This window comes from Oratosquilla oratoria, chromosome 38 (genome assembly GCF_046742065.1).
Source record: "Oratosquilla oratoria isolate Oo_2021 chromosome 38, ASM4674206v1, whole genome shotgun sequence".
Classification (NCBI taxonomy): domain Eukaryota; kingdom Metazoa; phylum Arthropoda; class Malacostraca; order Stomatopoda; family Squillidae; genus Oratosquilla; species Oratosquilla oratoria.
In genome coordinates, this window is record NC_134814.1 from 25,615,038 (window position 1) to 25,642,537 (window position 27,500).

At 39.6% G+C, this 27,500-nt stretch overlaps 1 protein-coding gene across 8 annotated transcripts in view; it reads right to left on the reverse strand.

Moving 5' to 3' along the window:
- Positions 1-27,500, reverse strand: part of LOC143020023 (uncharacterized) — a 432,500-nt gene that overhangs the window by 58,087 nt on the left and 346,913 nt on the right. For 7 of the 8 annotated variants that reach the window (XM_076176144.1, XM_076176143.1, XM_076176146.1 and 4 more), the window contains one exon: positions 2,542-2,613. The exons of the other annotated variant lie outside the window; for it this stretch is intronic. In XM_076176144.1, coding sequence (XP_076032259.1) covers positions 2,542-2,613 — 72 coding nt within the window. The remainder of the gene's footprint in view (positions 1-2,541; positions 2,614-27,500) is intronic. 8 annotated transcript variants of the gene reach the window in all.

Sequence of the window (27,500 nt, forward strand, 5' to 3'; positions counted from 1 at the left end):
TACAATAAAACAAATTAAATAAAGTAATAAATAAAATAAACTAAACTAAGCTAAACTAGGGTAAAACTAATTTAATATATTATTCTGTAGTGCCATCTATCGTTAGGGACACTTGTCGACGGACTTTGGAATTTCGGGTGACGTAGCTGTGCAGTAAGCTGGAGTTCACAAATGGTGGTGATAGGTACAGCTTGCAGTAGGTGTCTGTGCAGTACAATGAGGGGAGGGAACATGGGCGATGTGTTGCGATAGTAGTAGTAGTAGTAGTACTATTAGTAGTGGTGTTGGTGTATCAGTAGTAGCAGTAGTAGTAGTAGTGGTAGTAGTAGTTGTGGTGGTGTATCAGTACTAGTAGTAGTAGTAGTAGTGCTACCGGTAATGACAATAGTAACATTAGTAGTAGCAATAGTAGTAACGATATAGTTGTAGTAGTAAAAGTAGCGGGCTACTTTTGGTAGTAGTGGTAGTGAAAGTACGCTAGTGATAGTAGCCACGCCCCTTTTCTCCCCTGGCCAATAACGACAGCCCTTGACTGACGCATATTGGGAGGAGCGACACCTCTGATTGGCTGGGAAGCAAAGTGGGCGGAGTCTATTCCATCCGGGGACATTAAATCCCCGTGGGTGACCATTTGTACAGCCGGGCCCAAAAGTTCGGGTGCATAGTACACAAACGCCTCAGTCGTGCAGTAGGTATCACAAATATGGTACACAGAACGTGCAAGGTACATGGCTGAAGGGTAGTTGCCGACTCTAACACGTGGTACAGGGAAAAAGTCATGTGGAAGGTTCTGTTCACACTAGCGGTTTGAACCGCGCGGTGACCGCGACGGTATCGCATAGTAGGTATCACAAATATGGTACACAGAACGTGCAAGGTACATGGCTGAAGGGTAGTTGCCGACTCTAACACGTGGTACAGGTAAAAAGTCATGTGGAAGGTTCTGTTCACACTAGCGGTTTGAACCGCGCGGTGACCGCGACGGTATCGCATAGTAAAGGAAAAACTACGCGGTTGTATGTGAACACATCCACTGACTTGCATTGCAAATGAACTGTCACAGTTCAAACCGCTAGTGGTTACATATACTGACACAAATACCTTTTTCTCCAAGTTGAATAAAATCGCCCAGCGGCAGTTACAAGTGAATAACAGCGAAAGGAATTATATATATATATATATATATATATATATATATATATATATATATATATATATATATACTGTATATATATAGTTTGAGTCCTTGGCTTCACTACGTATCAGTTTCCGCATATGTCTCCGTCGAGCGCATTGTCAGTCTCGATCGTGATGACATGGAATTAAAGTGAAAAAGTTAATGTGGTTGAATATATATATATATATATATATATATATATATATATATATATAGATATATAATGTATACACACACACATATACATTAACTTATATTGATGACAGGACCTTTGCAAATCATCTTTATTGTTATGATTATTATCATTGTTATCATTATTATTATTATTATATCATTATTATTATTATTATTATTATCATTATTATCACTATTATGATTATTATATTTATTATTATTATTAGTTATTATTTTACTACTATTATTTTTATTATTGTTTTTATTATTATTATTATTATTATCATTATTATTATTATTATTATTATCATCATCATCATTACTTTTGTGATTTTAACTTCTGGAAAAAATATAATAATAATAATGGCAGACAAAGCAACACACTATTCCATGACTCAGCAATAACTACTATGACTTTCAATCACCTTTCCATGACCTTCAAAATTCCATGACCTTTTGTCATTTTTTTTTCAATGACCTCAATTTTATGACTTTAAAATTTTCATAAACTTTAAAAGTATTTGTTCAGGCTGCCGCCAGACGATTTTACTTACACAAGAGGGTTCCCGTGTGTGTGTGTGTGTGTGTGTGTGTGTGTGTGTGTGTGTGTGTGTGTGTGTGTGTGTGTGTGTGTGTGTGTGTATACATATATATATGTACATATACATATATATTGAGGTATTCTGACAAGTTGAGGAGGATGGGAAGAGGAAAGCCTGGACTTTTAACCTGCGTTTTATTCTTGCCTAGTTTCGAACTATTGTGTTGGAAGATCTTGTTGCTAAACTAGACTAGAATAAAACTCGGATTAAAACTCCAGTCATTCCTCTTCACATCCACTTTATATATATATATATATATATTTATATATATATATATATATATATATATATATATATATATATATATATATATACTGAAAAATGGAACACCGTTACATGTATTACATGTACATGTTTATGCAGAACACTAAACAACCCGTTACAACGTTACCGTTACCCATACGATGACGTCACAACACAAACGACATGACATCACAACGTAAACGTCATGACGTCAATACTCCGACCCGTGACTGTACCAGGTATAAGTGCCGGCAACTGTATATACGCATGCAGGGGCGAAAAAAATATGAATAGGAAGAAGAGGAAGAAGAGGGAGAGGAGTTCGTGCTGAAGAAAGTACGGTACCCGGTACGTCGGAGTGTCTCCAGCTGATACTCATTCAGGCGACGTCGTTTTCCTGTGCAATCTCGATGGAGCCTTGGCGGGTTAGTAGTAGTAGCAGCGTTAGTACTAGTTAGTAGTAAAAACCTAAGGGGGGTCGTTAGTAGCACACACACTGGTAAGCAGGAGCGTTGGGAGATGGCTAGGGCGATGGCTTTGGTTCCTGGAAAGGGGGCTGGAGAGGGAAAAGCCCCCCTACCACGCCCTCCTAGAAAGCCACCTAGATCTACATGCCATGTACTAATAGGCTTTAGTTGATTTTGTGCTTAAGCTGATTATTATTATGAAATTAATCATGGTAATTAAGCCAACTTTTAATACACATACACACACACACACATACACGCACACACACATGGAGTAGTTCGTAGTTTTAACAGGAAACATTTGTTCTATGTAGTAGTTTTTGTAGTTCTACTACCCAACGGTAGTTCTACATTCCTCTGTTAATTACCAGAATCTTGTTCAACTGTTCGTTTGGGTTCAATTCACCCATATGAAAAATGTGCATATATATATATATATATATATATATATATATATATATATATATATATATATATATCACCCACAATTCTCTCTAATTCTAAGCCATCAACATCGAGAGACTCGAAGAGGCCAACATGCAGAAATTGAAACGTGGTACAGCCTAGGATTCGAACCTGCGCTAGCACGTGGCAAGTGATAGTGACTTAACCGAATGCGCTATCAAGAGAGATGTAAGTTGAGTGCAACTTTTTCTTATATATATTTGTATGCTCGAGTTACATACACGTACACGAAATTTTGTGTTCAACCTATCTCCACTATGATAGTGCAATTGGTAAGTATACGACCACGGGAAAGTATTTGTACAACATTGAATGGGTCCCAGTGACAAGATGTACAGCTTTATCAACCACAATTCATTTTAATTCTAAGCCATCAACATTGTGAGATTCGAGGACGCCAACACTTGTCACGTGCTAGCGCAGGTTCGAGTGTTTAGTTGTACCACGTTTCAATTTCTACATGTTGGCCTCCTCGAGTCTCTCGATGTTGATGGCTTAGAAATAAAGTGAATTGCGGTTGATAAAAATGTATATCTGTTCACTGGGACCCATTCAGTGTTGTACATATTATATAATATATATATATAAATATATATATATATATATATATATATATATGATATATATATATATACACACACACAAATGGGTCAGTTTAGGGTGTCCCCGCATTATTTGCATCTGCTACCTCACCCGACCTAGACAATGTCACTGGACACCAACATTTCCTTCCTTAAAAAATACAAAATTTAAACCTCGCGAATTTGTGACGACTTCGTTGATCAGAGCGAGCGCCACTTTCCAGCATGTATAAGAGAGAGAGAAATTCCCGCTTCCTTATTTTCTTCTCTAATGATATCCAAAGTGATCCGACAACACACCACACGATCTGTCCGCGATATAAAATTAATAATAATAATAATAATAATAATAATAATAATAATAATAATAATAATAATAATAATAATAATTATTATTATTATTATTACTATTATTATTGTCATTACTATTATTATTATTACTATTATAATTATTATTATTATTATCATTATTATTATTATTATCATTATTTTTACCATCATTATTATCATTATCAGTGTTATTGTTATTATATTTTTGTGGTTACGTATTTATGTGTGTGTGTCGCATACATACATATACCAAGGCTTTTCCCCCCTTCCAAGGGAGGTAGCCAAAAAGGGAAAGGCATAAAAACACTCCCACCCATTTCATCCCTAAATACACTCCACACCCCTCCCACCCTTCCTCTCATCTGAGCACCTCCTGGATGACGGGTCATCCCTGCACCCTGCCCACCGCCCTGGGTCAGAAGCAGTGTCGCAAGACACAGTACATCCACAGCGAGGCCGCTTCATTTAATCGGCGACCCCCCCTCTCCGTCCCCCTTTGCATATAAGGCGAGGACGGGGAGAAATCCCTTCGGGCTGCGTCAAAATTTACTCACACATACTACCCCACCCCCCACTTCCCCGCCCATTCCTCCTCATGCAGTCACAACATCATCCATATACAACCATTCTCCACTCACCTCTGTCTTCCGTCCTCTCCCTTCCTTCCTCAACAGACATTCCCCTCTTCCCCAGAGCCCCCTTCACCCCATCCATCCACCTCATCCTAGGACGTCCCCTCATGTTCACTCCCTCCACATCTGCCTTCCATACCTCTTTTACTAGTCTTTCTTCACTCATTCTTTCCATGTGTCCAAACCATCCTAATATTCTTTCATCAACCCTATCTCCCAAATCCTTTTTCACCCCTGTTCTCCTCCTCACCTCCTCATTTCTCACTCTATCTAGCCTAGTAACCCCCACCATACTTCTCAGACACCTCATCTCAAACACATTCAAACTCCTTCTCTCGTCTTTTCTTATGTTCCACGTTTCTGCCCCATACAGTGCTGTTGGCACAATCACTCCTTCATACAGTCTCCTCTTCGCATCCATTCCCAAATGTCTATTCCTCATTACACTCTTTAAACCACCAAGGCATTTACTCGCTTCTCTCAATCTACATTCTACCTCCACCTTTTCCTGCTACACTTGCACCCAAGTATCTAAAACTATCCACTTCCTCCAGTCGCTCTCCCTTAATGTTCACTTCCAGTCTACTGCCACTTTCACCCCTTGTACATCTCATCACCTTATTTTTACCCACATTTATCTTTAGCTTTCTTCTATCACATACTCTCCCAAACTCTGCCACCAGCTTCCTCAATCCCTCCTCTGACCCTGTCGCATACGCATGTATTTATATATTGTCACGTATCTCGATGTTCACGTGTTTGTAGTGGTGGTCGCAAGTAGTCGGCCAGTACGCAATTTTCACCTCCCTCCCTTTCTATCGCCCAGCTGTGGACCAAATTTGACAAGCCCAGTTCGTGAACAATGGTCAAAGCAGCGGCGTCTTCAGGTCAAGAGTCATGGACGTTGAGCATTGCGGCACATCTTGCCAAATTGTTTGAGTATCTTTTTGTCTATGTACCTTTTCTGTTTAGTTTGATGGAATGTAGCCAGTATTCCATCAACATTTGTTGTAACAAATTAACAACAAATTAACATAGGTTAGTACGCTACGCCGTACAATTTTTTGTATTTTAAAGAAAATGCATATTTTATTTGAATGTCTCTCACATGATGGCAACAATTATCAATCGCCGGCCGACTGGCTGAACGTGTGTGCGCATGTCAAGTTGCCACCTTTGTATATATATATTTTTCTTGTAACCCTTTCTACTATGTTGTGTTAGTATTAAGGTCTATATATGTACGTGCATAGTAGTTTTTTTTTTTTCTAGGTCGTGTAGTGGGTTAGGCTTATATGCTCTTTCCAAGTGGGATAAGGAAAAACACTCCCTACTTGTCCTTTCGGCCTTATTGACATTCAGTGACCTCCCTCAGGTCAATTGTCGATCATTTATTAGGGAAGGTCAACCTTTCTCTGGGCTCTTCTTCATTTCGACGGGTCGAGACCGGCCGTTTCTGTCTCCTTGAGGGAGACGCCCCCCCCCCTCACCTAAGGTATGTAAGGCACCTAGGTTTTTAACACGTGAGTAGGTTTTTATGTAGGGAATACATCCTAAGTTTAGGTGCGAGGTTTAGGATCCCCTTTTGAGACTAAAATTTGAATCTGGTGTCTCAAGTCATGCTTTGGCCAGATTTTCTTAGTCCCGTGGTTTTATTCCTTTTGGGGTCAAGTTTCTAGGAATTGACGTGTCAATTAGACTGTCATTTCTCCTTTCTCGTGGGTGACCCTTTTAATGCTACTATTCCCGTGGTTTTTAACCTTTGGGGGATAGGTCCTAGTTCCCGTGGTTTTCAGTATCTTTTTTGGGATAGGTTTTGAGTTGGCGTATCTATTAGGCTATCGTCAATCTCTGTATTCTCCACCCTTGTTAATTTCCCACTACTTACAAGTATCGTTTCGGGTTTTTTATTGGTTGATAAGTCACCTTTTTTTGGGTTTATGAATTTAGGAGTGTAAATCTGTTTTTTTCCTTTTCTTCCCCGTGCGTGATCTTTTTAAATACCAGTGTGTGTGTGTGTGTGTGCTTGTACACAAGTGTAAATAGGGTTAAATAATATCAAATAAATCTCACGTGATTTTGTCCTCTGTTTCTATCTTGTGTTTAATATTAAAAATTGTGAAAATATTTTTGTAACAAATAGGGCTTTCGTTGTTATCTATTTTGTTTTGTAAATAAAAGTTTTAAACGAAACCCTCTTTTCCAAACCTGGATACGGAGTGGCGATATGAGATTGGGATTAAGGAAATAAATTAAAAACATAAATTTTAAATTCATAAAATTCCCCTCCCCTGGTCGCCCAAATCGTGACAATATATATATATACATATATATATATATATATATATATATATATATATATATATATATATATATATATATTATCGGAAAATTTCGAAACACTGGACTCAGAGTAACAGAATTTATTACCGACGTTTCGAACCCTGTCCGGGGTTCGTCCTCAGGGTTATACATAGTAAGCAAAAGGATTCAATTATATATTATACCGATGTTCTCTGGGACAGGTCCCATCGGATTGAACGAATTTGAACAAAATCAAAACCTATTACGAATGACAAAAGGAAATTAATTTCAAATTTGTATAAAGCGTCACTCAAATGAAAAGAATTGATAAAACCACATAACCCATGTCATAATAAACGGAACAATACAAATTCTAAACGACACCCAGAAATTAATAACATAGTAAGTACAAAGTGTCACCAAATGGAACCACCAAAAATAAGAAATAAAATAAAAGGGCAAAAAGAAAAATATCAAATGTCACAGACCAGACATAAAAGCACCACACGAGTCGCATGTCACCGCTCTAACTGTCCTGTGTGTCCTTATCAGTACAAATCAGACTATATAATAAAACAAAGACAAAAACAACACCAAAAGACAAAAAGAAATTTAATTACAAAGTTAGCCCAAAGTGTCCACAAAAATAACAAAAAGCAAATAATTGGCAAACCGACATAATGAAAATATAAAAAAAATCACAGTCCGGACCCAAAAGCACCACACGGGTCGCCTATCGCCGCTCTTCCTGTTCTGCTTGTGCTTAGCTCCCTTTATCATTACAAATCAAAACTATCAAACAACACCAAAACTGAATGACAAAAAGAAATTGCAAAGTGTTAAAAAGTGTCCAGTTGAAAAAGGGGGGGGGGGGACAAAAAGCAATAGAAGACAAACCCAACAAAATGACAATTAACTCAACAGCTGCGAACCAACAGTAAACAAAACAAAACCAATTCTGGACGATAAAAGAAAAGGAAAATGATGATAAAGTTAAATAAAGTAACGTCACAATGGGACTACAAAAAAAAGAAGAAAAAAAAACACGAATGCCAAACATCAAAGTCCCGACATAAAAACACTACACTGGCCCCCGCTCACTGCTTCTTCTGTCCTGTCTGTCTTTCGCTCCCTTGTAAATTGGATTTAGATTGATGCATCTGTTGACGCTGTTGCTGTCACTGGCCCAAGCTTCCAAAAATAGCCTCTCTCCTTTCTTGTTGTTTCTGTAAATCACACCAACGTTGTCCCAATCCATCTCGTGCTGCTCCTCCTGGCAATGCCTGAATATCGCCGAACTACCATCTTTACGATTTACAGCTCGTTTATGTTCTCTAACTCTTGTCGATAATTTCTTACCCGTCTATCCTATGTAGCGAGTACAACAGTTGCCGCAGCCAATATCATATACCACTCCCGTCTTGTTCTCTTTCTCCTCCGTATCTTTTACCTTAGTAAGAGCACCATGTAAAGAGTTGGCGGGTTTGTGAGCTACCTCAACACCGCGCTTCCTCAATAGTCTAGCAGCCACCTCAGATGCCCCCTTCACATATGGTAAGGTAATCCTTCTAGTTGCCGCCTGTTTCGTGTCCGCTGTAGTTTTTCTTCCCTGCGCTGTGGTCCATCTTCTAATGACCGATTTGGGGTACCCGTTGTCCGCAAAGACCTTCTCCAGGCGTTTCCTCTCTTCTTTCAAGTTCTCCTCAGTCGAGCACAAATTCCCCGCTCTTGACCACAACGTCTTGACCACACTCTTCTTATGCTCCACCGGGTGGCAACTCTCATAATCCAAGAGCCTGTCCGTATGAGTATCCTTTCCATATACACCTGTAGTCATACTGTGCCCACATCTCGTTACCAAGACGTCCAGGAACGGCAACCCTCCTTTCACTTCCCTCTCCATTTCGAACTGGATGGCTGTGTTCCTCCCATTCAAAAAGTTGAGAAAACAATCAATTTCACCCTCCTTCATAATGACGAATACATCATCCACATATCTCATCCACGTTTTCAAGGTATAATATATAATTGAATCCTTTTGCTTACTATGTATAACCCTGAGGACGAACCCCGGACAGGGTTCGAAACGTCGGTAATAAATTCTGTTACTCTGAGTCCAGTGTTTCGAAATTTTCCGATAACATGGCTCCTGGACTCCAGCTCTTTACGAACGTATATATATATATATATATATATATATATATATATATATATATATATATATATATATATATATACACGCACACGAATATATAACTTTTCTGTCTCGCATATCCACTTGTCAGGTCTCCCTCTTCCACGATTCCCATCTTGCAGCGTCCAGTCAGTAACACACTTGCTCCATCTTTCATCATCTTCTCTAGCTTCTTGCCATTTTCTCTGCTTTGTTGCTTCTACAAGATTTGCACTTCAGTCTTCCAACATCTATCTTTCTATGGCTCTCTGTTTATTCTTGGCTTTGTTTTCGTCTCCTTCGTTATTTTCCAAGTTCTACTCTCTCATTAGATACACATTTCAGAAAAAAAATATATTAACGCTAATCTATTTCATCGACTATATTAATCTCGATAAGTCGAGAATTTTCCTTCTCCATCTTACCCTCATATCAATAAAAACAGTTGAAATTTTTTAGGTGCATAAGTTTGTATGTAATTCGACTTTTCAATTAAATAAAACTACGTCACGATATCTTCAGCGACGCAAAAGCGTAATATCCTTTCGTCTAACAGTCGGAATTCTTGGCAGCCTAATATCCAACAAACTTGGAAAGTTGAATAAATCACCAAAAAGTTTGTGAGATATTGTGGGTTTCTACCAATAAAAACTCGGATACAAAGTTGGACCACGGGGGTCGATGACGTAATGTCGTCTCGTCCAGTATACATAAAATGCCGCCAGGGCGCTCTGACGCTATTCGTCATTCGAGTCTGCGTGAAATTGTGCATCTTTTTCCTTCCGTTTCTTACTTTACTTCTTAATCTAGCTACCACCAGATGATTTTATTTACTTAAGAGAAACCCCAAGTAGGCAGAAAGATTTAAATAATCTTGGAATTAATATAGTTAGCATGTCAAACTACAATTTTTTTTTTTTGTCACTTAGGCAGATACATCTCTCTTCAGATGAATAAAATCGTTTTAAGGCAAGATGCCTAAAGCCCTGAAAGGATTCAAACAAATCAATTCACTACAATGGACCTTCTCAATTCGATGTTCAATTATCACCAACTAATAATGTATAATATCAATCTATATTAGGAATATTCCATTTCCGTAAGCCCCCAAATCTCATTGAAGCCATGGAGAAAGTGGATGAGGTACAGTGGCGATCCACAAATCTAAACCAAATATTCGAGACATATATATATATATATATATATATATATATATATATATATATATATATATATATATATATATATATATATATATTTGTCTCGAATATTTGGTTTAGATTTGTGGATCGCCACTGTACCTCATCCACTTTTTCCATGGCTTCAATGAGATTTGGGGGCTAAGTATCAATGACGACACTCCTGGTGTAAGGATGAGTGTGAGGAGGTGGGGGAGGCACAACGAGACGACGTGACGTCAATATCACGTTACGCCAAAGCACACGAGATGTCCATTCATCATCTATATTGCCTTTGCGTGATGTAATATTTACATTATCACACGTGCGTGTGTATGTGGAAAGAAGAGAAAGGGAAGAAGAGAAAGGCTAGAAGAGGAGGAGGAGGAGGGGTGGGTGGGTGGGAAGAGGAGGAAGAATAATATCATTAAGAACTGCAAGAGCAAGAGGAGCAATAACGAAAGCAAAAGGAAGAAGAAGAGGAGAAGGAGTAGGAGGACGAGAAGGAAGAGGAGAGGGAGGAGGAAGACGTGGTGGACAAGACTGGCTACAAAAAAAACTCGGATTAAAGAGAGAGTGAGAGAGTAATATAATCCCAGAGTTTCCAAAACAGGCACCAGATTATGTGTTCCAAGATTTTACACACACAAGCGCGCGCGCGCGCACACACACACACATCATTATTGGAGATGCCCAACATCAGCTCCCCTTAAATCTGTGACACTGGTCTCACGACAATAATTATTTCATTTATTTACCATTTTTTTTTTTTTTTTTTTTTATTGCAGCATTTCGCTTTATCACAAATATTCGTAACTAATTGCATGGGTGGTACTTTCTCCAATACCGTCACCCATGATTTTATTCGTCTCCATGGGCCATCTGTTATCAGGGAGCGTAAACACAAAACCACTGCAGAACTTTTGTATCTGTCTTTTAAAGATAGGTTATGCTCGAAGCGATTAATTATATTTTTAGCCTAATACCACATCCAATAGCGGCTGACGCGCATTCTACTAAATGTAATCCTATTTGGGTAAGCGCGTTGGTTGCAAGTTCCCTTAAAATCACCAGCCTATCGTACTTTGCGACTCGAAGCCAAACAGCCCCATCATTAAAAAATTAGTGCTCTAGACTATCGTTGGACGATCATCGTTGAGTCATGAACGATCAACGTTGAACGATAATCGCACCAAGCAAAACGTACCAGTACAGTCTGCCCCAATTCCGAACAAAGTCTGTCTTGGTGTGTCATTTGGCATTGTTAGGATGCATGGGCAATGCAACATGCCAAATCACCTGCATATCACCAAGAAAGGATTTGTGCTATTTGGGTGATGTGGCAACGTTGGGATTGTTTATATGTAACATTCAACGTTGCCAAATCTCCTGCATGTCACCAAGAAAGGATTTATGTCATTTAGGCGATTTGATATCAGTGGGATTATCCATAAGTATAAAGCTACAATGCTTTGTGTTATTTGGGTGATTTGCCATCATTGGGATTATTTACATGTATACTGCAACTCGGCCACATCATCTACATGTCACCATGAAAAGCAAGTGGGATTAAAAGTATTTGGATGATTTGGCAACAGTGGAGTTATTCATATGTATAATCCTATGAATGAACGTAGTACTGTATATCTACACACCATTAACATCATATCCGGTCTTCAGTGACGCATTACATCCTGTGAGCGATGTGGCAAAACTGTGATTGTTTACAAGTGTAATTTTACGAATTAATTAGTAAAGATTTAATTCTTTATACATTATAAATGGCATCACTTTTGTTCTTCATGGATGCAAAACTAAATATTAATCATATTACACCAAGAGAAGTGATTTGGTAACATGGGGATTGTTTACAAATGTCATCTTGAACTCCGTTTTCGTTTAGATACGCGAAAAAGTCGTTTGGTACTGAAAATACTTATAGTTTGAGGTTGCGGGAATGACATTGTTTACTTGAGCTACGGCAATTTCCCGAAAGCTTGTTTAAATTTCGAATCGGGAACCTTTCCTGTAACTTCGTACCACACTATCGTAATTTTGATTAATATATTATTAAACTCCCCTCCCTCTTTATTTTTATTTAAGCCTATGTTGTCATTTTGATTAACAAATCGGGAACTTGAGAACTTACTTGAAGTATCAGTTGTCCCGTGGCTTCGAAGCCTTTTGAAGGCTCGTAAGAATTCCAGCCGAACGAGACTAAGTTTAGTCAACTGAACGCCAGACAAGCTTCAACTCTGGTACCAGAAGGACAATCAAACCTCGGCAAGAGATTTTCTACTATTACATCGAAGCCTCAAGAATACAATTCAGTTCCGACGATTAGTTAGAGAACTCAACCAGGTAAGTTCTCTAACGTTCGCTTTTGTGGTCAATTAATTACAAAATAATATTAATTTTTTTTAACAAGAATGACCATTTAAGATTGAGCGTAGTCTGAATTGATTACGACGTCAAGTCTGTACACCATAAATCTTTTTGACACCCGTAATGTGCATAAAATAATCCAAAAATATATTCGGTTCGTTTTTTGTTTTTAGTATCTCAGTGTCGAGGTATTATAATTTTGCAAAAATGATAATGATAATAATAATGATAACAATAATAATAATAATAATAATAATAATAATGATAACAATAATAATAATAATAATAATAATAATATTATAATAATAATGGTAATAATGATGATATGGTTTAACGTCACATACTTCCCCCTGTCGGAGGGGTAGGACGATGCCCCTCGCAGAGGACTTTGTAGCGTGGAATTTAAAACGAAAAATAAATATCCAACTTCTTTTGTACGACTGTCGGTAACCGTATGCTGTACTAAGCGGCTGTTTGGGGCCCTTAAAGGAGGTGAAGGAGGGGAGGAGCCCCTTGTAGGCCTATCATTTATGTTACTCTGTTGGTACGGGAGAAAATGTATCAAAGATTTGGCTGATTTTGGCACCCACGCTTGAAAAGGTTGCCCACCCCCTAGTCTAGGAACATTCATGTCGTATAGGGGAGAGGGGGAAAGGGGAAGAGGGGGAGGGGGAAGGGAAGGGAAGAAAGGGACTTCAGCTCTGAAGGCTGAAAAGGAGGCCAACCTAGACAATGGGAAACGAGGAGGGTGAGGGAGGGGAGGGAAGAAAAGGGAAGAGGGAGGGGAGGTGAAGGAGAGAGGAGGGTAGAGAAGGGAAGAGGAAATGAGATATGGGGAGGAGGGGGGAGAGAAGGGAAGGGGAGAAGAGGTGAGCGATAGGGAGGGAGAGAAAGTAAGGGGAGAGAAGGGAAAGGGAGGGGGGAAGTGAAGGAGAGCGAGAGTAGGAAGGGGAGGGGTGGGGAGAAGAGGGGAAGGGGATGGAAAGGGGAGGGAGAAAAGGGGGAGGGGAGGGGTGGGATGGGGAGGTAAGGGAAGGGAAGGGGAGGGGGAGGGGGGAGGAAAGAGAAATATGGTTTAACTTAACCCAATTTCAATCGTGATGTGTTTTATAGTCTTTATTATGGATAACTCTGGGTCCTTTTTTCAGCTTCGGCAGGCAACAAATAAAAGAAAACCACCGAGCAAAAGACAAAATCTTTGGGAGGAAAAATTCGGAGGACACAACACGTTAGAAGGACAAAGTCGAGAAGGACAGTCTGAGACACAAACCACGTTCATAGGACACTCAAGAAGGCACAAACATTCACTTCTACAGACATGACACAAAGGGACACATCTTAGAGGACAATTGAAAGAAATAGGAGTCAAAGTATACAGGACAAAAATATGAAAGGACACAGTCTGCAGACACAAAACAATGAAAGGACAATTTTCAGGACAATGTTGGGGGACAACAGTAATAAGAATGTTGCAAGGACAAAGTCTAAAGAACACAGAATGTTTGGAGGACAATCTGCAGGACAAAATGTTGATTGGACAATCTAAAGGACAAAAAGTTGAAAGGACACAAACTGTTGGTAGGACAAAGGTTGAAAGAGAGAGAGAGATAGAGAGGGGGCAGAGAGGACACAAAACGTTGGCAGGGCAAAGGTTGAAAGAGAGAGAGAGAGGAGAGAGGGCACAAACGTTGGAAGGACAAAACTTGAGAGAAAGAGAGAGAGGAGATAGAGAGAGAGGAGGGAGGGAGAGAGAGAGAGGAGGGAGGGAGAGAGAGAGAGAGAGAGAGAGAATCTGTTTTCCCTAAAAAAAGCGTAGACTTGATACAGGTCTTTAAAATTCTAAAGGGAATTGACAACATCAAAAGTGACCAAATTTTTACATTGAATGAGAATCAGACAAGAAACAATGGTCTCAAACTGTCCGGAAATAGATTCAATTTGGAAGTAGGTAGAAACAACTTTGCCAACCGTGTAGTTAATGAATGGAATAAACTTCCTGTACAGGTAGTGCAATGTAGTTCAGTTCGAAGCTTTAAGAATCATTTAGATAAATACCTAAGTAAGATGCTGTAATGATTATGATTTATCTTATATTATTTGTTTTTGTTTTGTTATCATTTGTCTGTCTGATTTTCATTTATTATTAGTTATATGTCAATTTATTATTATTTACTATTTACCTGTTTGTTTATTATTTAACTATACCTATGCATTAACTATACCTATGATTTTTTTTTCGCATCCGACCTAGATATGGATCAAAAGGTCTCCTGTCGGCATGCTCCGCCTTTGTAATCCTTTGAGAGAGAGAGAGAGAGAGAGAGAGAGAGAGAAAGGGAGAGAGAGCGAGAAAACAACTTCGAAAACCCTTGGAAAATTGTGTAAAAGAAGAAATTTCTTGAAGAAGGTTCCTCCAGAAGGACCTTGGTTTCTCCTGAAGAAGACGAACAATAATAATTAATGATGATAATAATAATAATAATAATAATGATAATAATAATAATAATTAATAATAATAATTAATAATAATAATAATAATTAACAATAATAATAATAATAATAATAATAAGAGAAAGAAGAAGAAGAAGAAGAAGAAAAGGCCCTCCGGAGCAAGGAAGGGTCTCAAGAGTATGTAAGGACCTCAGGAAGGTCCCCCCCCTCCCCGGCTCCCTTCCTTCCCCACAAGGACAGGACTTCCTGGGAAAGGAAAGGTCTCGGAGGTAAGGACTTCCTGAAGAAGGAAGTCTCTTCAAAGTGGAAAACAATGAGGTCTCCGGAGGGAGGGAGGGAGGAGGGAGGGAGTGAAGGAAGGAGGGAGGATGAGAGAGTGGGAGGGGGAGGGGGAGGGAGGGGGACAAGGCGGAAGAGGGAGTAGGAGGGAGTGAAAGAGTTAGGAAGGACTGTAAGGAGGGAGGATGAGAGAGTGGGAGGGGGAGAGGGAGGGAGGGGGAGAGGGCGGAAGAGGGAGTAGGAAGGAGTGAAAGAGTTAGGAAGGATTGTAAGGAAGGAGGGTGAGAGAGTGGGAGTGGGAGGGGGAGGGGGAGGGAGGGGAGAAGGCGGAAGAGGGAGTGAAAGAGTTAGGAAGGACTGTAAGGAGGGAGGATGAGAGAGTGGGAGGGGGAGAGGGAGGGAGGGGAGAAGGCGGAAGAGGGAGTGAAAGAGTTAGGAAGGACTGTAAGGAGGGAGGATGAGAGAGTGGGAGGGGGAGAGGGAGGGAGGGGGAAAAGGCGGAAGAGGGAGTAGAAGAGAGTGAAAGTTAGGAAGGACTGTAAGGAGAGAAGATGAGAGAGTGGGAGGGGAGAAGGCGGAAGAGGGAGTAGGAGGGAGGAGGAGAGAGTGGGAGGGGGAGAAGGAGGGAGGGGAGAAGGCGGAAGAGGGAGTAGGAGGGAATGAAAGAATTAGGAGGGATTGTAAGGAGGGAGAGTGTATAGAGTAGGAATGAAACTAAACAAAACGAGATAAATACATAGATACATTGATAGATAAATAAAGACAGATGGAAAACAAGACAAAGAGACACAGTGAGATAAAGATAAAGTAAATCTCGATCGCCCAAAAATAGAGATAGAGATAGATCTGGGCGAAGTCCAGACAGCCACCGGGGGAGGAACAGATGTCCGGGAGATGCTTCCGCACAGAAATAACCCGGATAAAAAACCCAAACTGGCCCGGAACAGGAAAAGGCATTTAAGTTCTACAGGAAGCACCTCTTCCTCTTCCTCTTCCTACTCCTCCTCCTCTTCCTTCTTCTCATTTCCCCTTCCACCTCCCCCTCATCTCCTTCCTCCCCCTCTCTCATTCTTTCTTCTTCTCGTTCTTCTCCACCTTCTCCTCATCTCCTTCCTCCTCCTCCTCCTCCTCCTCCTCGTTCTCCTACTCCTTCTGCTCGTCCTTCCCTACTTCCACCACCACCTCCTTCTCTTCTCATTCCTCCTCCTCTTCCTCCTCTTTCTCCTCATCCTTCCTCCTCCCTCCCTCTTCCTCCTCTTCCCCCTCGTCTCTCTTGTTTCTACCAAAACATGTTTATATTCAAACATCCCATTCCTCTCCTCCTCCTCCTCGTTCTCCTCCAGAAAAAGACACCAAAGACGGAGTTTGAACTTGAAAGGAAGAGATTGGTGGGGAGGGGGAGGAATGGGGAAGGGGGAGAAGGGGGGGAGTGGGAGAAGGGGGGGTCAAAATTGAACAGAAGGATAAATAGAGAAACAAAGATCTTGAAAACAAAACTGAACAGTCATCGGCCGAAAGAGGATGAGGAGGGAGGGAAGAGGAGGAGGGAAGAGGAGGAGGAGGAGGAGGGGGATGAAGGAGGAGGGAAGAGGAGGAGGAGGGGGATGAAGGAGGAGGGAAGAGGAGGAGGAAAATGAAGGAGGAGGGAGGAGAAAGGAGGAGGAAGAGGTAAACGAGAGGGAGGAGAAGGAAGATGAAAAGGAGGGGAGGAGAGGTAGGAGGACGGAAGAGGAGGAGGTCATGCAATGCGAAATTTAGGAGTGAGAGAAGGAGGAGGAGGAGGAGGAGTAAACACAAAGGAACACAAAGGAAGAACAAACAAAAGCAGGCCTGCTGGCCCTATCGAGGCTGTGTTTACTATACTAAGCTACAGTGAAGAAAACAGGGCAACTAGGCAATAGATGAACTAACACTACTGCTACCACTACCCTATCCAATTACAATTAAATGCCGGGCTGTCAGATCTTTTATTGCAAAGGATAATATCTTATTTGCGGATTGAGTCTATGTATTTATCTAATCGATTTTTAAATGTTGTTATTGTGTTACTTTCAACGACGGTGGAAGGTAACGAATTCCACATATTAACAACCCGGTTAAAGAAGTGTTTACTTTCATACCAATTACTATAAAATCTTGATTATCTTCTTGTATTTGAATGGTCTAATGAGAAGTAATATTCGACATTGTTGTTGTCAAAGCCTTTGAACATTTTAAAAACCTCGATTAAATCATCTCGCATTCTCCTTTTTGAAAGTAAGAATAAATTTAGACTTTTAAGTCTTTCTTCATACGGCAAATTTCTCAGCCTTGGTATCATTTTAGTCATTCTCCGTTGCACTCTTCCTAGTTTACTAATATCTTTCTGGTAGTATGGGGACCAAAATTATACACAGTATTCGAGATGGGGACGGACCAAGGAATTATAAAGGTTTAGCAATAATTTTTCTGATTTATTTTCGAAGACTCTTCCGATAAAGCCAACCAACTTATTTGCTGTTTTAACAACTTCTAAGCAATGTTGACTTGGCTTCAAGTCATTTGATATTAAAACGCCTTGATCTTTTTCTTTAACTACTGAATCCAGTATTTCGCCATTCAATTGGTATTGGATGTGATCATTGTTACTTCCAATATGCATGACTTTACATTTGTTAACGTTAATTTTCATTTGTCACATGCTAGCCCAGCTTGATAATATGTCTAGATCGGATTGCAGAGTTTCTTTCTCTTTGGTGGTTGTTACTTTACCGGTAATTTTTGTGTCATCAGCAAATTTTAATACTTTGCAGAGGAGGCCGTCGTCTAGATCATTTACATATATTAAGAACAAAACGGGTCCCAAAACTGATCCTTGCGGTACGCCACTTTTAACGTCGAGCCAGATATATGAGGTTCCGTTAATAAAACTCTGTTTTCGCTCAGAGCCAATCTTTAATCCAGTTGTGGATACTACCAGAAATACTGTGCGTTTCTAATTTGTCGAGCAATCGTTTATGGGGAACCTTATCGAATGCTTCCTAAAAATCTAGATAAATTATATCAACAGATCTACATTCCTCGTATCTATTAAAGACGTCATGAAAGAAGTCGAGGAGATTAGTTAAACATGAGCGTTTGCTACGGAAGCCATGTTGAGAATCTTTAATTATTTTATTTTCTTCTCAAAATTTCACCACACTGTCGTGAATGATAGTCTCTAGCAGTTTACACACAATCGAAGTCAGGCTGAGCGGTCTGTATTTGCCTGGTTGTGATTTGTCCCCTTTCTTGAATGTTGGTGTTACGTTAGCACATTTCCAATCTGATGGGACTTTACCAAGTGTTAAAGATTTGTTGAAAGAATGCACAAGGGTTTACTGATTTGATTTTTGACTTCTCGCAAAATTCTAGGTGAAATTTTGTCAGGTACCGGGGCTTTACTTTTTTTGAGCTTATCAGTTACTTGTACTTCACTTTCGTTTTGGGCCATTTTATGTTCTGGTTGCTGATACGCTGAGCAATCCTCGTCTGTGAAGACGGATGTTTACTTTCATCGTCATTCAGTGGTCCAATGCCGCAGGTAAGCGTTATTTTCTTATTCGCATGACTATAGAATTCTTTAGGGTTCGATTTGTTTGCCTCAGCAATATACTCTTTAAGATTTTTCTTGCTACGCTTTATCAGTGTTTTGGTTTCGCGGCGAATTCTGTCTAGTGTTAGTTTACCGTCTTGGCTTTTAGTTGATACTTTTTGTAGGCCTACGCACGCTTTTTACGAGATAGGTTGTTACTAATTTCCCTATTCCACCACTTTGGTTTATTTGTTGCCGGACGTCTCTCACGATAGGGAACACAGAGATTTATAGCATTGTTTATCTCCGTGGTGAAGTTTTCCCACGCTTTATCAATATCAATCTCATTCGAAGTTTTGCTCCAGTCTGAGTTTTCTAGTAATGATCGGAGTCTATTAAAACTGGCTCTACGGAAGTCGGGTACTTTTTCTTTGCTGATCGTAGATAAACTAGCCTCCATTTTCATTTTGAATGTGATGATACGATTATCGCTAGTACTGAATATTGGGCCGACATTCACTTCATTTACAAAACTCTGTTGTAGAAAATATTAGGTCAAAGATATTATTTTCTCGAGTAGGGTTGTTTACGGATTGGTGGAAGTCACTTTCTAGTAAGTTACTATATGTCTCGTCCTGTTTGCGAATTTAAATCCTCGCCCCATCTCTTAACCGGTAATTTAAAGTCTCCCATGATTACTGTCTCGCAGCATTGGTTAGTTTCTAAGATTAAATCGAATAATTTTTCATTGTTTTCCAGCAGCTGACAAGGTGGTCTATAAAGAAGTCCAATCATTACTTTATATTTACTGCAATTGTTTTTAATTTCAACAAACAATATATCAACATCTGTTACTGCCTCTGTTTTGAACAGTGATGGTTGGAGGGAATTATGGACATACAAAATTACTCCACCGTCTATTATATTTTCTCTTTCGCAACTGAATATTGAGTAGCCCGGCAATCAGTATTCCACAATAAAATCTCGACTTGATGTGTCCAACTATGTTTCTGTTACTCCTATCACGTGATAGTTACTTGTCGCTCCGAGAATTTCTAGATCTTCGAATTTGTTTCGTAAGCTGCGAGCATTAACGTAACAGAGATTGATATCTGGACTGAAGGTCACTTTTCTTTTTTCCTCTATTACAGAGGTGTTGATGGGGGCCCCACTGAGGAGTTTTTTCTTCTGATGTCGCCCAGGCTGTTGTTGAGCAGCCTACCTAACCTTGCTGCTCCAGCCACATTCAAGTGGAGACAGTCTTCCTCAAACAGAGTTTTATCAAAGTAGAAATTGTCCCAGAAATTGATGAAGTGCACTTTTTCCTTTTCACAGAGGGATTTTACTCTGTTGTTAGCACTGAATGTGATGTAGAATTTGTCAATGTTGAATTTTTTTTTATTCCTTCTCTTGAATCTGGGAAGGATCCTTGAAATTACAAGGTTTTTCCTGGAAACCTTTTCTTTATATTTCCTGATTATTCTCCGGTACTTTTCAATGAGTTCCTCTGATCACGTTGACTCGACGTCATTCGTACCGGCGTGAACTATGAATACCTGTGTTCGAGTCGGAGGAGGAGGAAGAGTAGAAGGAGGAGAAGGGGAGGAAGAGGAGAGGGAGGAGGACGAGTAGGAGGAGGAGGAAGAGAGGGAGGAGGCAGAAGAGGGAGAAGGATTCAGAATTCCTTTAACAGGATTCCTAATACCCTTGAAATCCTACAACAACCGTCGGTCGTTTCTTCAACTATTCCACCCTGTGGATCGAATGCCAGCCTACTGGGTTTCACGTGGACCTCAAGGAGGCACACTGCCAGCCAGGAAAAGCGTGGAGTTCTTCTTGAAGTCGTCCTCCTCCAAGGAGGTAGAATGTTCGAGTAGATTCTTGTACAAGTAGGACCTTCGATAATTGAGACAAAGAGTTTACTAAGAGTGAGGGAGAGAGAGAGAGGGAGAGAGGAGTATGCTGGGGAAACAAAGAGAGTGGGGGAGGGGGAAAGGGGAGGGGGAAGGGGGATGAGGGGGTCACTGTGATTGAGAGGTTCCACACCTCTCATGCAATCAATACGGGCGCGAAGCAACCAAGTACATACATGCACGCACATGTGCGTTGACATGTATGTACACACGCGCACATACACTTACACATGCCAGCAGGGTACGCTGGTGTGCGTCCGTATGTGTGTGTGTTTGATAGCTGCTCGTGTACACACACACACACACACACATACAATTTTAGGATAGGTATGATAAATTGGAGAACAGGAGACGGGACCCTACGAATGTTGCTCCTTTCCTGTATAATACAATTAGGTACAATATGGTAAACGCACACACACACACACACACACACACACACACACACACACACACACACACCTTTCTCCATATCCAAGTGTATTAATCTATACATACAGTATAAGAACACAAAACAATACACACTAAATCATGACAATGGCATAACAATTCGACAAATTTTAACTAGGTTTTCAAGATTCGAACCTGGATTAACTAGGAAAAGAGCACCCAATAATACTTCGCTAACAAGGGCACGAACTTTGTGGGTTCCTTGGTCTGCGGGATTCGAACCCGATTGAACATTTTGCCCTGGAGACTGTGTTTACATTCTATCCCACGACGTTGATGGATTTGGACAACACGTATGAGTATATTGGAGCGACGGTGATGACTAACATGTGTCAGTTTTTTATTTGGTTTCAATCTTGTTTAATATAATATAAAATTAGATAAAAAAAATGTAAATAAATAAAATTAATAAGAAATAATAAGTAATGGTAGCAGGATGAATTCATATTTTTCAGAGAATTGACTATGATGACGTCACAATAACAACAGTTTTAGCAATAATAATAATAATAGTAGTAGTAGTAATAGTAATAATAATAACAATAATAATAATAATAATAATAATAATGATAAAAATAGAAATAATAATGATGAAAATAATAAGCATAATAATAATGAAACACAAATAATCATAGTAATACAGTACACCAACAGCAACATCAATATACGAGTATAACATATAAAAATACAGATTAAGATAATCAAATGTGTAACTCATATCAACAATATTAAAACAAAATAAACGAATAAATACTAATCACTGGAAGAGCTTAAATAAATAAATATATATATATATATATATATATGTATATATATATGTATATATATATATATATATATGTATATATGTATATATATGTATATATGTATATATATATACAGGAATAAACTCAGTAACTCGGAACTAGACCCGTGACTTCTTTTTCCACCTTCATCATATATATATATATATATATATATATTGCAGCAATTCACAGACATGTGAAAATATATGTGCAAAAAATACTGAGAAATAAATTACTTAATCCAAACGTTTTCTTCTATTTTAAGACATCCTCAGGGAATACAAGTGACAGAGACAGCGATACACATACTAAATAGATGGAGACATGAAATAGAACAAGGAGAGGTTACACAAGAGACTCCATCACACAAATCGGGAAAAGAAAAAAAAATCAGTGAAGAAATGTCAATATGTGGACATTTGATCACCCAAGAATTGTCACTGCTTATGCTGGGAAACCCTTGGATCTGTAGTACATAAAACATATACATACATATATATATATATATATATATATATATATATATATATATATATATATACATATATCAGGGATACTGGGGAGAGTAATGAGCAGATTGAAAGCCAGATGCTTCCCACATTCCCCCTTATGAAATTGTGTTGGCATGGTGTGTAGTATAACATATCGTACATTGTACTGGTGTGTTGCTTATTTGGGGAATTATGTTTCCCCCTCTTTATAAAGTTGTCGTATGATTTGTTGTCCATTGTTTTATTATTTATTGTAATTATGTGTACATTATATATAATTTCAATATTATTAGATATCGCAAATGCGATGCACGTCTTTCCCGCGCAAATTGGAGCTTGGCGTCAGTTGAAGCCAGCCTTTGTTGTGTGTACACGCTTTCATTATTAGTGGTATAGGAAAATATATTGTATTTTTCCTATCGAACTTGGTTTCAATTAGAAATCCAACACAAAATGTTCCTAACTTACATCATCATTCGAATAAAATAAAATAAAGATATCTGACTTCAAAAGATGTCAATGTACTTTGTCGTTTTACTTGCACAGAGACACAAAAGGAAGGCACAAGAGAAACTTGTGGAGGGACATCTTCGACTCGTTTCACACGTATCGACTTTTCGCCGTGCGCCTTCCACGACAGGACGTCGCACTCTCAAATATAACCATGGGTGTCTATGGACGCTCATGGTTATTTGAGAGATCGGCGTTGTGTCGTGGATGGTGCACGGCTAAAAGTCGGTACGTGTGAAACGAGCATTAGGAGGGTGTATGGTATATGTAGTCATGGTGAAAAGCCTACGCCAATAGGTGCCTCGCTGCGGCCGAAGCCGTCACCTTTGCCCTATCGTGCGCTTGGACTGTTAGGGCAGGTAATCGGAAAGGAGTGCGGGATTCGAACCTACAACTAAGCAAATGCGAGACCAGCACGCTTTCGATTACGCCACCAAGTCCACAAATTCATTCTTAGCAAATGTCTTCTCCACTGGACTATTTTTCCTTCGATTGTTGGAGCAGATTTGCAGGCCGCATATTTCGGGGAGGACTGATATGCTGGAGGAAATTTATTTTCCTTCAGCATATCAAATTATATTCTATGTCAAATGTTTGCCACGGTGATTTGACGCGGAAAAGGTGCTGGAGGTGGGCGGTACCGCCGATGAATCGGAGGTTGGAGGTAAAATAGCCCAGTGTGATAACGCCTTGAGCAGCACTCAACCCCATGTCAATTCTCAAGTCAATTGCGTCTTAACTTTATAACCTAATTCACATCTGAACTTGGGTGCCGTGTGTGTGTGTGTGTGTGTGTGTGTGTGTGTTTGCGCGCGCGCGCGTTTACATAAGAATTTTGTAATTTTCATATAAACCTTATCTTTTACAAATTAAACCAATATCAACAAAGAAAAAATATATTGGAAATATTTACATCTTTACTCTTTATTTTTATTATTATTATTATTATTTATTATATCATCATTATTATTATTACTATTATTATTATTATCATTAGTATCATTATTATATAATCACTATTATAAAAATCACGAAAAGAAGGAGGGAGGAAGGGAGGGAGGGAGGAAGGGAGGGAGGGGTGGTGAATGGTAGTGGAGTGGGTGGAGATAAAATGGATGGGAGTGGAATTATACCTTTTGATTTTGGCTACCTCCTTTGCAAGGGGGAAAACCCCTTGGTATATGTATGTTCGTACCTACGTATTATCATTATTGCTATATTTTTCCATTTGTTTTCTCCTAGTTTAGACATCACATATAAACTTCCTCTATACACATCATTTCCTGTTACAAACTTTGCCTTTCATTTTTGTACCATTGAGGCAACAGAACCGGCTTTTCAGCTGAAGTCTACTGAAATTCAGGCCGTAACTCTCGTCAAAAGCGCCTTCTGTCTGAAGTTTCCCAACAACAAGAGCTACAGAAGTAACTTTGATTTCAAAGATTTTTCAAAAAGGTTCGTTCGTTAAACATTGCACAATAACTGGAGTAGCTCAAAAACGAACAAATACACATATAAATAAACAAAACAAAAAAATAGATAAATAAATAGATAGATAGATATATATGCAATTACATAAATAGATAAATAGATAGATAAATAAATACTGAATGGATTCAGAAAGGTGTTCCAATGAGTTCCATTTCACGAAAATGTCGACAGATTTGAAACAACTACATACTGTAAATAATAATAGATAACTAAGTAAATAACAAATAAAGAATAAATGAATACATAAATATCAAACAATAAAGGAGTAAACGAAAATAACTAAACTGCTTATAAACAAAAACTGGTTTATATCAAACTGAACTTTAAATGTATTTCGTACGATCGACTTTGCAAGAGGCTTAGACGACTGACTGACCTCGCGTTTGTTTACAAATTTTATGACCAATTTTCCCGCCAAATTCAACCTCATTCAGCCATGAACTATTATTTCAAAATATAAAATTTTCAGCCAAAGAAAGACATAGACGAATTGAAATATAGCATGTCTTTTCGTCGGTGAATTTTCATGTTTAAAGAGGACACAGAGGTGTGTGTGTGTGTGTGTGTGTGTGTGAGTGTGTGTGTGTGTGTGTGTGTGTGTGTGTGTGTGTGTGTGTGTGTGTGTGTGTGTGTGTATGTGAGATTTACCATAGTCTTGGGTCACGTGTTGGACTCGTGATCGACAGCTATTTCCCGCCCGGAAGAGAGCTCAATCACCTTTTCTGGTATCACCACCAAAGGTGGTGATACCACATCACCATCCAACTTCACTCCAAACCATCACACTTCACCGGAGCACTGCCGTCACTGACCACCGACGGACCGCCATAAGAAAGTCAGTATGTGTGCGTATTTACCTAGTTGTATCTTACGAGAACGGGAGCTATGCTCGTGGTGTCCCGTCTTTGTATATCGCAGTGTCTAGTTTGCTCTTAAATTCATGTGTAGTTTATGCATACACACTATTGTTTTATCCAGTTTGTTCCAGATACCCACCACTCTGTGTGGAAAACTTTTTTTTTTTATGGTCTCTTCGATAACTATCCTTTTTGAGTTTATTATCATGTCCCCTTGTATTTCTCTTGTCTGTGCATTCCATGATACTGTAAATGTGTGTTTGTAAATGAGTGTGTGTGTGTGTGAATGTGTGTGTGTGTGTGTGTGTGTGTGTGTACGTGTGTGTGTGTTAGTGTGTACGAACACGAACACAATCTGTTCCCACAGACAAGCACTCAGGTATACACCCAATCCATACACAGTGTTCAGGTATACTTGTATTAATAACTGTTGTCTCGAGTTTTACTGTCTGGAGACCCGTAGCCTCACAGTAGCTGGCAACGATCCTCAGACCCTCCCATAGATCTCTATGGGAAGAGACGCTGGATTACTGTCCATGTTGTGTGAGTGCGAGGATCTTTCTGTGTATTACCAGCTTATAGTACTAAGAAGCGATCAGTCACCGGTTGTCTGTTCTCGTTATACTAAAAGAAAAAATAAATAAAGTCAAAGTTGATAGAGAGCTTGGCCCGGCCTGACAACCGAGTGTCATCCCCCCAGGGTTGCACTTTCGAATGAAGGTGAGAAGGTTCTGAAGATGTACGACAGGGAGACGATTCTATCTGACGTCCATGTCGTAGGTTCACACGCACACACACACACACACACACACTAACACTAATACACACGGTCCGAGTTCGAATCTCGCCCAGAGCTGAAATAATTTTAGCATCGCTGCGCTGCGAGTCGTTACTCCAACTCTCGTGGGCGGGGAGTTTTGTGTGTGTGTGTGTGTGCGCGCGCGCGCGTGTAAGGTCACAGCATTACCCATAGATCGGTTATATATGAGCTCTGAGCTCTCTTCCGGAAGGATAATTGTGGTGATTGGTTTGACGACACCACCAACACCATCACCACTAGTTGCTACTAGAGGTTGATACTAGTACAGTGATACTAGTCGATACTAGTTTTCGTCATCGCATCGCGCGATGGGCATGACGCATCGCACGCTAGGCCCTTATCGAGCCATAAAAACACTATCGAGCCATATGCTGTTCTGCTGAAGTTGCATGAGATGTTTACGAAAAAGTCATGTGTGCCCATTGGTCACTTGTGGTATACACAGACAATCTTAACCAATCATAAAAAGTTGTAGGAAGAGCCTATAGCATCCAGAGGTTCCCTTATAGCCAGCAATAGTGTAAATTTCAGTCTTCAGTCTTCTCTCTTAAGAAATCAACCCAGTGTCAAGTTCAGTCTTATCTGGAATTTCAGTTTATTCATATTAGCGTTAAATAGTCTATTCGTGACTCGAGTGACATCATGAACCTTGAAGCATCCTCGCAAACCAGAGAAAGGTCTGTACTCGTACCAATTAAAACGTAGTCCAGCCTCACACACCCGCACACCGTACACATCACAGTCATTCACTATATAAATTGAATAAATCAATAATATCACATAATAATAAAAGTCACATACTTAGGAAACATTAGTCTCATTCACCACCAAATGTGAAGTAATAATTTCTTGTACATACGTTTGTTCGTGTTCCTTGTTATTCTAGTTATCTTGGCCATACTTAGGAAACATTAGTCTCATTCACCACCAAATGTGAAGTAATAATTTCTTGTACATACGTTCGTTCGTGTTCCTTGTTATTCTAGTTATCCTGGCCACAGCTACCACTTACATATACTTATTTATATCTATTCGTAAACAAGGAGCACGACATAATAGCTGTCGATCATGAGTCCAACACGTGGTCCAAGACCATGGTGAATCACACACACACTCACACACACACACACACACACACACACACACACACACACACACACACACACACACACACAATGTAAATAAACAT